Source organism: Emiliania huxleyi (genome assembly GCF_000372725.1).
Source record: "Emiliania huxleyi CCMP1516 unplaced genomic scaffold EMIHUscaffold_27, whole genome shotgun sequence".
NCBI classification, from domain to species: domain Eukaryota; phylum Haptophyta; order Isochrysidales; family Noelaerhabdaceae; genus Emiliania; species Emiliania huxleyi.
The window spans coordinates 463935-478062 of record NW_005200011.1 but is presented as its reverse complement, the minus strand read 5'-3'; the positions used below and the strand labels follow the sequence as shown (position 1 = coordinate 478062).

Sequence of the window (14128 nt, the reverse complement as noted above, 5' to 3'; positions counted from 1 at the left end):
CTCCTGCGGAGGCGCTGGAAGTTGCAGCTTTTTCTCTCTTTCCTGCAACGCGGGACGGGTCTGGCGCGCACTCACCAAAACAGGTACCGGCAGGCACACCACGGGAGCAGAAAAGAAAAGAGGCAAGGATCTGGTAAAATAGCAAACCCTGTGAGTCGTCTTTCCAATTACATACACCAAAGGGAGATCGCGCCCGCCCGGGTTGTAAATTGTAAATGTTGCAATACTTGTAACGGGATTCGCACGTTGGCGCGGGCAGGTAGGTCCTCGAATGGGCAGCTGGACCTTCGAGGAGCTGCCTGGTGGACTTAGCTCGCTCGCAGACAAAAACACCGCCCGGCTCCTCGAGAAGTGGGACCTCGCCGCAAATAGCCAGGCGGCGCGCTTCCGCTACTCTGCTCCGTTCGAGGCCGGTGCCCTTGTTGCCCGCGCCCGCTGCGCCCTCATCGCCACCGCCCTCGCTGCCACCCTCGCCGTCCTCACTGCCACTTCCCTCCCACCACCGGAGGCGAGCTCGACGCCTTTGTGACCGCCTTCTTCAACTCGAACACGGTTCAGGCCGCAGCGCCGGTGCGTGCCGGCACTCGACGGTCATCGGCCGCTTGGGTGCAACTGGGTAGAGTAGACGCCGTCGAGTGCGAGCGCCTCTCGACCACGGTCGTGCGGAGAGATATTTTTGACCGGCTCGAGGAGCGTGGGATCGTGCGCGGCGGGTCTATTGCGCGGTGCATGGACGTGCCCTGTGGCGAGATGGTGATTGCTTCCGACCTGCTGCGGCTCATGCTGCTCGACGAGGGCAGCGAGGTGCGCTGCACCCACGCGAGGAAAGGATGTGCCATGAGAGCACTGGGGACCCACACGACCGTGTGCGCAGGAGTGGGCCACGTACAGCGACGGCGAGAGGCGAGAGCTCATCTTCCACCTCTTCCGGATCCTAGCCGTCGGTGGCGGCCTCAACCAGTGGGAGGACGACATTGCTCCGTACATTGACATGACAACCGCGCTGTACAAGGTGCGCCTGGGTGCGGAGATGTCGTGGAATACACAAACCCTGCAAACCCACACGCGAGATGTCGTGGAATACACAAACCCTGCAAACCCACACGCGACGTTATGCGTGCGCAACAGGACATGGTCGCCGTGCACAAGGACGCTCGCGGCAGCCTAGCCGTCCGCTCCGTGGTGTTGCGCGTCCTTTCTGTGGAGGGATCGGCTCCACTCTTCCCCTCCCCCTCCTCCCACCACCGCTGCCTGCTCGCCATTGACCCTCTTCTACGCCACGTCACCCTCTTCTACCATGCCTTCTACCCGATGATGTGAGTGAGACCTCACGCATGTGCATGCGCATGTGCATGTGCATGCGCATGTGCATGTCTGTCTGCGCTCTTCGTTTTCAGTGCGTGTAGAGCTCTTACGAACATACCCGATGTTTGCGAGAGGAGTGACCCGAAGGGTTTTGGTTTCTCGGGGGGGTTAGTGCACCACTATGCTGAGCCCTGGTCTGACAGACTGACAGCAAACCCCGGACAGCGCCTGACAGTGCCCGACAGCCTGACAGCGCTGACAGCACTTTCTCTGACAGTCTGACAGCACGTATCTGACAGCCTGACAGCAGAGCCTGACAGGCGAGGTGACCCGTCGCTGTCAGGCCTTAACGTGACAGCCTGACAGCTGCCTGACAGCCCGACAGCACACAGTGGCCTGACAGCAGCGCTGACAGCCTGACAGCAGCACAGACCGTACACAGACCCCGTAGAGCCTCTTTCTTATGCCCCATGAGGGTATAACAAAATTACATGCAAAGACATGACATGTGAGTGTGGTCCATGTCCATGTCCATGTAGTCATGGGATGGTCATGGGTCTCTCTTTCAACCCTCCCGCCCCACCTCTGCGGACCCCTCTCCAGCACCGGCGGCTGTGCTACTACAAATGAAGCTACCAGCTAGCCTTCTGGGGCCCTACAGTCATATGCCTACGGCGTCTGGGTGGGGGTGGCCGCCGCCGTCTGTGCCGCCGCCGCCGCCTTTGCCTCTGCGCCGCCATCTGCGCTCCCCAGGCGGCCGCCGCTGCCGGCGTGAAGCGCGTGATCACGCGGTAGGAGGGGGGCAGCTGCGTAGCCGCCGGCGTCATCGGCGTCAGCACCCCCTTGATAGTCAGCGCCCTCTTGATAGTGTCATAAGTGTGGCTGATGTGTGTCAGAGCCTGACAGCACCCCGACAGCACCACCTGACAGCACCTGACAGCAACAGCCCAACGTCTAACAGCAGCAGCAGCCTGACAGCTCTGACAGCTCCGACAGCGTCTGACAGCAACACCCGACAGCTCCGACAGCACCTGTGCTGACAGCTACAGATCACCTCGCCTGTCAGACACGCACCCGACAGCACCTGACAGCACTGACAGCACCTGACAGCTGGTCTGACAGAGGCACCTGACAGTGCCTGACAGTGCCCGACAGCCCGACAGATCACCTGACAGCACCTGACAGCCTGACAGCCAGGGCTCAGCCACTATGGTCTATGGACTATGCGCACCGCTAACCGTGCCTGCGCAAGCGCTGCACTACGACGCATCGGACTCAGACTAGCCCACCCTCGCTTCAGCAGCGTGCACCTCGTTCCTGTGCCGTGTTTATTATGACCCCCCCCAACGAACACTCCAGTGAGGGAGCAGGGCGAGACGATCGGAGGGGTCCCGTACTATGCGGAATCGACCCTATCCAGTGCTCAAGTGCTCAAGTGCTCACCCTCGCGAGCCGATCTTCTGCCTTCACGATTTTCAGTAAAAAACGCCATAATGCCTCCCAAATCAACGAAGGACTGCCAGAGCTACCCACGGTCGTGCGTCCCCGGCTTGCTCACCGGGACCGAGGACGGTGACGACGTGGTATGAGTGGCTGCGTCTCCCGCTGCCTCGGGTCGAAGGCAAGCGCTACGCGGACGAGCAACTCGAGCGACACCTCCACCAGGCCGCTCTCGATCAAGACTCCAGGGGAGTCCTCTGACAGGGGAGTCACCGCCAAAGCCAGGTGCGGGATAGTGCCCGCAAGCTCTCCAGCACATGCCAGCGCGTCGGCCCCAGGGCCTTCTTGCCGTGGGAGCCTTCTCCCCCGCCTTACGCATCGGGTCCCCTCACCCTCGCCGCCCTGCAGCGCGGATGCATTTAACGAAGAGGGCAAGCCGATGCCGGGGATGCTCTCTGTGATCCACTTTCTGATCAAGCTGCGGAAAGCGCGCTGCAACCGCCCCTTCCCCCGCCCCCGCCGTTGCATCTCACGCGCGTGCAGCCGCCTCTCGCACTCGTGCCGTTGTTGCGACTGCACATTATATAATGTGCAATCGCGGGTTCTGTTCGGTATCGCCCAACGGTCCCACCATGTGTTAGCCAGGCCCCATCGTGTGTCAGCGTGTTGTCTTACCTTCCATCGTAGGCGCCAATGGAGCGGCTCAAGGACTTCATGGCGGACAAGCACAACCGGGACCAGGCGTGGCGCACACGCAACTTCGCGCACGCTCGCTGTCTACAGCCCGCCAAGCCGGATGCCTTGTGCTCTAGCATCAACGGTCATTCGCCTGGCCTTCTGCTCCTCAGGTGTGGCGAACGATGGAGCGCTCCAAGGTGCAGAAGAAGGTGGCGAGGCACGCCTTCATGGGGATCCGGCAAGAGAACGTGCGCGTGCACCACCCGAACCCGCGCACATCCCCACCAACACCCTTCTCGCCTCTGCACCGCCTCTTTGTCCACTCCGCGACAGATGCGCGAGCTCTCACTACACGACGACTACCTGCTGTACAAGCATGTCGAAGACGGCGCCAACACCAAGGCGACACGAAGCCCAGGCAAGCAGGTGCACTTTAGCAAGGTCAGGTACGTTCTGGCGGTTGCGCACGAGGTGGTCAAAGAAGTCAATGCGCGGACCGGAGAGACCAAGATCGTTGGCAGGAAGCCCTCGTCGCGGTGGAAGATTCAAATGTTAGACCGAAAGGAGGCCGACTACGAGTTCATCGCGGACACCGTCGAGGGGCGCGACGCGTGGGTGGATGGCACGCGGCAGAACCTGCACACCTACCGGCGGAGGCGTGGCCTTGACGACCTGCTCGCGAGCCCGAAATATCACATGGACGAGGTTGCGGAAAAGTTTTCCGTCACCAACCTCGCCGACCCCGCCGACGTGCTGCCCATGACCACCCTCGACAAGGTGGAGGAGGAGTAAGAGTGTACCCCCGTGCGGGATGCTCGCGCGCTGCCACTTCTTTGGAAACGTTTAATTAATTAAACCAATTTTGCACAAAGGGACGCAAGTTACGTGGGAGGGGATGAGAGATTTTGATAACCAACAAGAAATGTTCGGAAAAAAAACTCTCTCGCACACTGATCACTGACTGGGCATGAAGGTTGCAGCGAGAATCGGCGAGAGACTGCGAAGAGAGATAGGAAGAGGCAGACTCCCTAGGGTGGGCGACGGATATCGCACCACACACCTCTCCTTAAAATCCCTGTGTGGTGGCGGCGTGCCGTCCTCCCATCCCTCCCTTGGGTTGTCTGTTTTCTTTCTTTCTTTCTTTCACTGAGAAATTCCATTACGCATTAGTGATACTTTCTTCTAGAGAGAGAGATTTTAGGAAACCAACAAGAAATTCTTGTGATTAGAGCCACATACACAAGAAAAAGGGACGTATCGACCTTGCGGAAAAAAGAATATTCGGAGTGTCTTCTAGAGAGAGAGATTTTAGGAAACCAACAAGAAATTCTTGTGCGTAGAGCCACATACACAAGAAAAAGGGACGTCAGCGGCTGGCAGCGGTGGCCGCAAGCTCAGCTCAGAGATAGCGGTGGGGTTGGCGTCCTGGGAAGGTGCGGAAAAAAGAATTTCGGCGCGCGCATTCGTCGCCAGCGGCGGCGGCGGCGGTGCCGAAAAGCGGCTCGTTGAAAAATTATTTCGTTGCCGGCCCCTTGCGTTCTCGCATGGGCTTACGCGTCGACCTGCGTGCTCGCGTTCGGGTATTGCAGGCCAAGTACATTCGTGCGGCGCGGCTTCCTTCAGCGGCGCAGAGAGAGGAGGAGGCATGTTTCCAGCTTGCCCGCGCCGTTGAGGCTCGCGATGCTGGCATCGCGCGGCTAGAGGTCACGGCTCACCGCGAAGGCATGCAACTTGCGTTGTATGCACAGAGTTTGCGCGAGTCGTACCGCAGTGACGTGGCAGAGGCGGTCGAGGAGCGAAGCCGCTGCGGTGCCGAATACTTCCGGGCGCAGCTTGTACGACTCAAGATCGAGCGGACGACTCTTTCCGTGGCGCACAGTCGACGATTGCGCCTTCTCGACACAGCTGTTGCCGCCGCCAAGCGAGTCGCGGTGAGGACTCGGGGCGACGATTGCGGTGAGGATGCCACCGCGCCGGAGTCATCATTGGAGGCGTTGCAGTCCTCTCTCGCCGAGGCGTTCGCCTTTGATGGGGTCGACGACGATTTTCTTAAAGAGAACCACGCCTACGTCGCACGCACGCACGGCGCATTCCTCGCGCGGGTGCGCTGCTCACCCTATTGCCCCGTCCCGCCTCCCTCCCACCCACTCCTCCTCCTCGCCCCAGCGTGACGCCGTGGGCTGGGCCGATGCGGTCGCAGCTGCGCTGCGAGCGGCGGTCGGACTGGAGGAGGCTCGGTTGCGCGCCAGTGCCGCCGAGGCTGCGCTCAAGGTGGCGAAGGAGGGCGTGGCGGCGGCGGAGGCCGCGGTGCCTGCGCGTCTGGCAGGGCGGCCGGCGACCCTCGCGCGGCTTCTCCTCGGCGACGCGGAGGGTGGCGCCGATGGTGGTATGTGGGCTGTTGCGGCGAGCGAGTTTGCCAAGATCCCTTACAGTAATGGGCGCGACAGACGGTACGAGGAGGTGAAGGCGGCTCTTCGTCAACGATACGGTCGTGACGCCATCAGTGAGTGCACCAAGCCTCGGCTCAAGGCACTCCCGCAAGATAGTACCACAGCCAGCCACGCTCGTAGCAATCTGGTGCGCAGCCCTGTGCCGTTCTCTCCGCGCGGCTTCGAGCCCTGGTCGATGAGGTACTCGACGCCCTGCGCGCTAGCAGCCCTGAGGCCCTCTGCGGACCCGTTTGCATCGCACAACCCGCAAACCGACGCCCTCTTTAAACGCCCGTTTGCCTCGACCCTTATCCCGCAGGCGCTCGCCGCAGCGCGGGGCGAGGAGACGGCGCTGCAGGGGGTGGCTCTCGCCGCCGAGCCGACTCAGTTTCGGCCCGCCTGGAGCTGGCCTCCCGCGGGGTGGCAGGGCGCCGCTGCGCGCGAGGGGATCGATGCCGCTGCGAACTTCGAGCGGGAGGAGGGAGCCAAAGTCGACGCGGCGGAGGCGGCGAAGCGGTGCTCCGAGGAGGCGGCGGTGCATCTACTCGGACGCATCATTTTCAGCGAGGGGAGCGCGGAGGCACGGCTCGTGCGCCGGTGGGAGAGCGCGGTGACGGCAGCCGCTCGCAACCCCGCGCTGCCGGCCGAGCGGAGCCAGCAGCTCGCCTTCGACGGCGTGGCCATGCTGGCCAGCAGGTCGGTGCTAGCCGTTGACCGCCCCTCCCCTCCGCCGAACGTCCCATCCAAGCCCGCATTCCCTCGCTACTTCGGCCGCAGGCTCGTCCAGGCGGCAGTCACAGATGGGGCTGGCGCGTCACGGGCCCACAGGCGGGCGACGATGTTGTGCGGTTGCGTCATGCTGCCGCGCGTGCACGAGCCACTCCTGGCTCGCTTCGCAGACGCCTTCCGCAGCGAGCAGCGGCGCCTCGAGCAGCAGCAGCAGTGGATGCGGCGGCTTTCTCCATCGGCTCTGGGAGTGGAGAGGCTCCTCGAGGGGAGCAAGGGGGCGGGCGTCGTACTCACGCCTCTCCGGGGTGCTCTCGACGAGCTTGGGGCAATGGGCGCAGAGCCTTGTGCGCACCGCTACCTCAGCCGCATGCGCGCGTTCGTTCGCACGGTTGCCGAGTTCTGCGAGAGAGGGGGCGACCCAAGGGTGCGGGCGGCGGTCGAGATGCCGCAAGGTGCACTGAGATAGTGCTGAGAATCATGACGAGATGCCGCAGCGTGATTTCCCGAGAGAGAGCCGAGTTGCGCCAAGGTGTCAGCCCCCTCCACAGCTAGCGCTGCGTCACTAGGCGTTAGTGCGAGTGCCGACGAAGTTTCCGGCGCGGACATGCTGCTCGCGATGCTCGTCGTCGTGATTATATACGCCGACCTCCCGCATGGCTGGCAAGCCCTCCAGCGATGCAGACCTCCTGGAGGTGCGAACGGCGTCTACTCACATGGCCTGGTTGTGAGCAGGCCTGCGCTCAAGCTGATGCAGGGCGGGGTGCCCCTGAACGACATGCAGGGCGAGACCGGCTACTGCCTTTGCAGCGTCGAGGCCGCCTTCGAGTACGTCCGCGGCGCGAGGCGCGAAGAGTTTGCAGACGAGAGGAGGATGTCGGGCGGATCGCCCGCGCCGGTGCTCAGGGAGTTGTCCGTTTGATTCTTAGGGCTCTCCTTTTTTACGCATCACAATGACGGCGCACCCCCATGAGCATGACCGAAACGTGCAACAGCGCGAATAGAGCCGTAGTAGCCCGTAGAAATAATGATATTATATAAAAGTAGAGGAACAGTGGAGAGGACAGGGAGGGACGTGTCCGAGGGTATTAGAGAGAAGGAGAATAGACAATATCAGTTCCCTTCGACTCTACGTACCCTCAACTCCCCTCTGTCTCCCAGTGCCTCGGACAGGCTTACCAACGGCTGTTGAGTGTGTTTTGTGTTCCGGCAGCAGTGATCTTGCGCGCCGCGTGCGTCTCAGGACCGCTACCGTTGCCTCCTCACCCCTCTTCTAGCGCGTGTCATGCGCGCAACTCGTAATCCTCGGCCTCAAGCCTCGCCTCGGCCTCCTTTCTCTCCTTGGCCTCGAGCCTCTCCTTGTATTCCTGCGCCCGCGCCTGCTTGAGCCACGCACGCTTGGCGTTCAGCAGCGGGCCGTGCACGTACTGGGCAAGCCCACTGTGCGTCGTGCCTAAGACACGACCGAGACGACTGTCTGCTCTGTGATGCTTCCGGGTGGCGGGCCATCTTCGGGTTGATACGACTACTGCGTTTGGGTTTGCGCCTATGCCGCCACGGCCGAGCTCAGCGAAGGAGTCGCCCTCGTCATGGTAGAGGATCCAGCAGCTCCACATCCGGTGCGCCGCTGCGCGTGCCGCCTCCTCCCGCGCGAACCTGCATTCAGGGATAATTATTTCAACACCGTGTGAGATGGGATCGTGTGCAAAAATGCGGTGATTTGCTACTCGCGCCGGTGGCAACCTTTCTGCAGTATCTAGCTCGCGCCGTTGGATCTTCATGTCGGCCGCCCCAGCGACGAGCAAATACTTGCCCGCGGTCCACGCCCGAGGCGTCCGTGCCTTGGGAAGTGGCACTGAGGCGGCGCTCCAGGCGTTTGCTGTCGCTGCCGCCTTGGCCACCTTGAGGAGCTCAAACCGCCGCCGCGCAAAGCCGTCCACAGGCAAGCCGCCTGTGAGGTCGTGGGTGGGTGGGTGGGTGGGTGTGGGGGGGGGGGGGGGGGGGGGCACAGATGGCGGTGGTGCTGGAAGCGGCAATGGGCTCGATGTGTGGCGGAGCATGCTTTGGTCGTGCACAGTGTAGAGCTCGAGGAGCTCCTGTGGGACAGGGGCGCCAGAGGTGTCGATGGGCTTGTCATGGGTCCCGCACTGAGCTTAGCTCATCGATGAGTTTGTGCCTCCTTGAGATCAGGAGTGAAGCCATTCTCCGCCACCATCTCCATCGCCTCCTTCTTAAGTGCCACCCGCTTGACGGCTTGTAGCTTCGCATCCACGTACTGCGTGATCTTGCCGTGCGACGCGCCAAAGCCCCCGCGGCTGACCTCGACATACGCGGTGGATCCTGAGCAGAGCAGAGTTTGACCATGGGCGGAAAGCAAGGCGAGAAAAAACTGGGGAGGGAATGGGGCGACAGACGTCGGAGGAGGCATGGGATGAGGTGAGGCTGCGAGCGGCGGCTTCGTCCAGGAGCCTGCGCCTTCACGATAGAGGACCCAACAGCTCCACAGCTTGTCCGCCTCCGCACGAGCGCTAGACTCGCCGGAAAAGCGCTCGACCTGTTCACGCAAGTTGAAGTGCTGCGATCAACACCGATAACGGCAAGGGGGCAATCGCCTTGATGTCGGCTGGCCAGGGCGGGTCGTTGACGAGCACGTAGCTGGATGTGGGCGCGATTCCGCCCGACAACTCCGGCCCAGCCGTCGCAGCCGACCTCTCCGGCCGCGCCTCCTGCTTCAAGGCGGCTCGGGAGATGGGCACTGGCAGCGCCTTCGGCTCGCCCTTTGCCGCCGGCCTCTCAGGCAGCTCGCAAACAACCTCCGATCGGCCTGCCCGGGTCGCCTCGCTGCTGACCTCGGTCGCGCTGGTTTCGGTCGTGCTGGCTTCGGGTTTGCTCGGCGGAGCGGCGAACCTGGCTGCCCGAGTGGTCTTCTTCTGACTCATCGCCTGAGAGCAAAGTTGAGAGTGATAGTAGGGTCATAGCAGTGGCGAGAGGGATGACGATGGAGGAAGAGACAGTAGTGGTGAAGAGTCAGCCGTGGCGGACGAGGGCGACATGCACAACGCGCCAAGTGGAGCAGGCGCCGCGTGACGAAGGAGAAGGTCTTGTCGTCCCAGCCGGCGAACGCGTCTTTACAGTAAGAGACAAACTCGTGCATCTGGACAGTGTCGGCGGCGCCGTCTCTCGCCCCGCGATGCGCCGCAATCCGGTCAAAGTCCGACGCCAACCGCGCGTCGTCGGGGTCGAGGTAGATGGCGCACCACTCGTCACGGCCTATCACCCGCGCAATGTCTGAGAAGGCCCGAGATTCGAGATGAAGGGGTCCACCTCGTCGCTTCCTATGAAGCCGCTGCCATTCCAATCCAGCGAATCGAAGAGCTCGATCAGGAGGGTCTCCCGACGGCCCTTGGCTAGGCGCGGCCCGTTTGGCACGCCACGGATCACGCAGTCGGCGCTCCCGCTCGAGGCTATTCTGAACGCGACCGCTGCGTCAACCTCCTCGAGGTCGACGGTGTCCTGCAGTGGAAGGGTGGTGGCCGTGACAGCGATAGCGGAGAGCAGTGTGGGGTAGAAGAGTCAGAAGGGTCAGTAGTGAGTGAGATAAGGTTGGGACTTCCGGGGGATGGGGACAAGGGCCTTGTCATCCCGGTCGCGCTCGCCGCGCAACGCAGCGACCCTTCCCCAGAGAGACCCAGCGGCCACTGCGGCTTTCGAGACGTACGTCCTCTCCTCTTCCGTAGCATGCGCTGCGTCCGTTGAAAGCGCGTCCGCTGCCTGACCGCAGCCCCCCGTTGCAGCTGCCGAGAGGCCACTGCAAGCGCTAAAGTTTGTGGCCTCGTAACGATCGGGGCCGGGCGACTCTTGATCATCGGAAGAGTCAACAGAGGGGTTCGGCTCGGGTATCGGCCGTTGTCCCAGGTTCTCCCCCATCGCATCGCCGCCGCCGTTCGCCAACGCCTCCCGCATCGCCACCCTCGCCATCGCCTCGGCTACCTCGCTGTCTGAAAACGGTTGCGGTGGCGCCATGGCAGCCATCTGCGGCTCAGCTTTGCGCCGCGCTGTGCCGCGTTTCTCCGGGGCTTCCCTTGCCGCTGCTGCTCGCGCCGCCTTCCTCTCCACCTCCTTCTTACGCTCCGCCTCGGCCGCACTCTTCCGCTCTCTGGCGGCATCCTTCGCCGCAGCCCGATCGGCCTACCGGGGGGGATGCATTCTGTATTCAATCACCGCGTCATTTCTACACGATTACGCCGTCCGTTGATATCCGACGCCAGCCGGGGTGCGGATCCTTCCCTGCCAATAGTCATACAGAGGCTCAGATTCTGCATCTAGGTCTTCACGCCTTCTTCTCCGCTGCAACGGCCTTCCCCTCAGCCTTCTTCTCCTTGGCCGCCGCCGTCTTGGCTGCCTTCCTCGCCCTCACCGCCGCGGTTCCCGCATCGTACTCGGTCTGTGAGGCGGCCTGCAGTCGGCCTGCAGAGTGGACCCTCTCCTTTGTGAAGTAGCCGGCTGCCGAAACAGCCCCGCGGCCGCGACTGCTGCCGTCCTGGACTCCATCGTTGTCCGTCACCGCGTCACTCGCTTCGAAGTTGCCCTCTTCACTCCACGTCCACGGATTTACGTCGTCTCTGCCGCGGTGAACGCGGGGCGAGCGACGCCAAAGCGGCGTTGCCATATGTCCACTGTCAACGGTTTCGAGGACGCACGAGGTCCGGATACGATCGAAGTTTCCTCTCATGAGAATTAGAAGAATTTTACAACCAAGCCCTCTCACGCAGAGAATAATTTTGAAAACCCCCTGCTCGGTACCCCCCCTGCACATCTAAAGGCAAAGCTGTGGGGTGGGGGGGGGAGGACAAGAGCCCTGACCCAGCTAGCTCCCGCCTTTACCCCCCCCCCCCCCCCGCCCCCGCTCACTCGTGTGAGCAGTGGTACGCTCAAGCCGGTTGCGTTCACCGCGCCTTCGAGCCCAATACACCTTCGTCGTGCCGATTGCTGGCGGTTGATGAGGGCCTACCTTGGCCTTTAAGGGGCAAAGTCGGCTTTCCCAAAAAGGCCTGTTTTCTCGTTTTTCATGCACACCCGGACACAGCCGAGCCTCAGGCGTCCAAATCGGGGGCTGTGGGGTAGACACGGCACCGGAGGCTTGGCCCGGGGGCGAAGTGAGGGGCGGCGAGGGCTATCGCGAGCACCAAGGCGACTTGCGGGAATCACTGCTGCACACCACTGGCGCCCAGTCCGACGGCCTGACGGCGACTCATGGACTTTTCACGGGGGGGGAGGCTGCCCACGTGTTGCGTATGACCTATGCTCGTGTAGCGGTTGCCGTATCGCCAGTGTTGAAGTGATTGTTGAAGTTATCTTTCGCTGGGGGCAGCCCGGCAAGGCTACTGCGAGGCCGCAGCAGCAACACACAAATACGGCCGCCGGGGACCGATCGGCCTAGACGGCTAGCGCATGACCAGGGGAGCTGGCAGACGGTCCTCACGGACCAAGACACATAGCTGAGAGGGCACCTCCGACGCTCAGCCACCAGTAGCAGTATATCTCTCAGCTGAGCCTGGAGTTGAGGCTCGGGCCGTCACGGGAGGGGAGCACGGTTTCATCGGAACTGTCGCGCAGAAAGGAGCGGCAGCACGCGCCAGCGCGATGGCAGGGGTCGAGTTGCGATCGCCTATGCGTTGAACAGAGGAGTACTGGCTCCTCTCTGCCCAGAGACTGCAGTGGCAGTGTGGTCTGGAGCCGCAGCATGCCGCCCGCTCAGACCAGCCGCAGTGACTGCGCCGCGAGCGCCGTGAGCGTGTTCAGGCTGACAGACAGGCGCAGGCAGCGAGGGCCGAGCGCAGGCGCAGCGGCGCACGCAGCGAGGCACCTGTCAAGCAAGATCCGCACGCCGGGAGCGTCGCTCGGCGTGGGTTCGTTCAATTGAGGCGCGCCAGATCCTCGCGAGATTCTCTGACGCAAGCTTTCCTACATATCTATTTTTGTACTCTTTGCTGTACTTTGGGGACGTTATATATTGTAAGTACCCGTCCTCAAAGTACAGAAGAGAGTACAGATTTCCCCTCTGCGAAGCCTGCCTTTACATAGTAAAAAAGAAAACCAGCGCGGCTTTTCCCCTGTTCACGCCCTCACACAGGCCAAAGTTGGACCGCGCGAGATCGCCCCCTCGCGCCGTCCGTCGGGCCCGAGCTGTATGTCCGTGCCAAAGGCCTCTCCCGCCCATCGATCGCCTCTGGGCTGACTCGTGCAAGCGGTTCTCCGCGTATCGATGGTGGCCAGTAGCCGGCACTGGTTTGCCGGATGCTGCAGCACACGATAGCTGTGACGCGACAGATACCCCTCTGTGCTGCTGAGCGGGTCCCCGACGCGTGCGCGTGGACGGAATTCGACCCGCGAGGAACCTCTCGAGCCGTTGGTAGCGCTCCACCTCCGACCGGACACGTCATCTGGCCCTGCGTTGAGGCTGCTGCGCATGCGCTGCGCATGCATACCGCCAGGGTGCTCACCACGCAGATGCCAGAGACGCGCCGATCGCGGCTGCCTCGACTGCACACGTGTCCACAGACCTCTCCGGTTGACCACTCGGAGATCGGCAGGGCGCGAATTCGCATTTCGGTTCTTCCTCAGAGACAGAAGGCCCACTCAGCATGCTGCGAGGCAACGCCAACATGTGGCATAAAAGTGCACTCCCTGCCACAGAGAGCCACTCGGTGCAGCCGCGCAGCGGGCTCGTGGCATGACCCGATCCGTGTGGAGTGCACGAGGTGCTCGGCAACGGGTGCAGCCCTGATGCGAGCCGTGCTGGCATGCTCACGCTGTGCGCCAAAGGCTCGCCACCGCCAGGGTCACAAACCTGGTCCGCAACGCGATTGTGGCCCTGGTATGGTGGCTTCCTCGATGGCTTGTGACCACGGCGAGCGAACATTTAGCGACCGGCTGCGCAGCCCGACGCCGACCTGGCTCACGGGACCCACAAAGCAGCTATCGCGCAGCGCCCGTCGCTACACGTAGACAGTGAACACTGGATACGTCCAACGGCGTCCAACTTGGTAAAATTCGGTCCAGCTGATTAACCCTGGTAGGTGGACAAAAATATGCGTTTTTTGGCCTCCCCTCCCTAACACTAGCCGGCCAAAATGTACTCTGACCGGTTAATATTAGGGAGGGGGGGGCGGTCGGGTGTCAGACCTAGCGCTAGGCGTGCGAGGCTGACGTATTTTGGACAATCCACCTACCAGGGTTAAGACTTGTCTGGATAGAACAAAAGACGCTGGAACGCCGATGTCGTGGCTGGAAAAGTCGGCCGCCCCGGCACGCGCGCGTAGCGCCCGAGGTGCGAGCTTGCTCGGCACCTGGGCGGGACGCGTCCACACGCCGCGGCGCGCCCGTGCGCTGGCGGCGCTCGCCCGCGCTGGCGGCGCTCGCCCGCGCTGGCGGCGCTCGCCCGCCACCGTGCTGTCGCGGCAATCGCGGTGCTCACCGCGCCAGCGATGTGGTCATTCAAGCACTGCCCTGCCCGGCACAACCAGGTTAGTGGCACGGCACCCGCGGCG

General features: G+C 62.6%; 2 protein-coding genes across 2 annotated transcripts; both read left to right on the top strand.

Annotated features, from left to right (window-relative positions):
• Positions 1-271: 271 nt before the first annotated feature.
• On the top strand, positions 272-1320 carry EMIHUDRAFT_206666 (hypothetical protein; the record flags this gene model as incomplete). Its single annotated transcript, XM_005776999.1, has 4 exons — positions 272-413; positions 509-804; positions 875-1012; positions 1129-1320. 4 exons carry the CDS (start codon positions 272-274, stop codon positions 1318-1320), a joined length of 768 nt encoding a protein of 255 aa, XP_005777056.1.
• Positions 1321-6534: 5214 nt separating this feature from the next.
• Positions 6535-7500, top strand: EMIHUDRAFT_354427 (hypothetical protein; the record flags this gene model as incomplete). The annotated part of the gene is made up of 5 exons (XM_005776998.1): positions 6535-6548; positions 6630-7033; positions 7111-7112; positions 7148-7209; positions 7314-7500. The coding sequence occupies 5 exons, from the start codon at positions 6535-6537 to the stop codon at positions 7498-7500; spliced, it is 669 nt and encodes a 222-aa protein (XP_005777055.1).
• Between the last annotated feature and the right edge of the window lie 6628 nt (positions 7501-14128).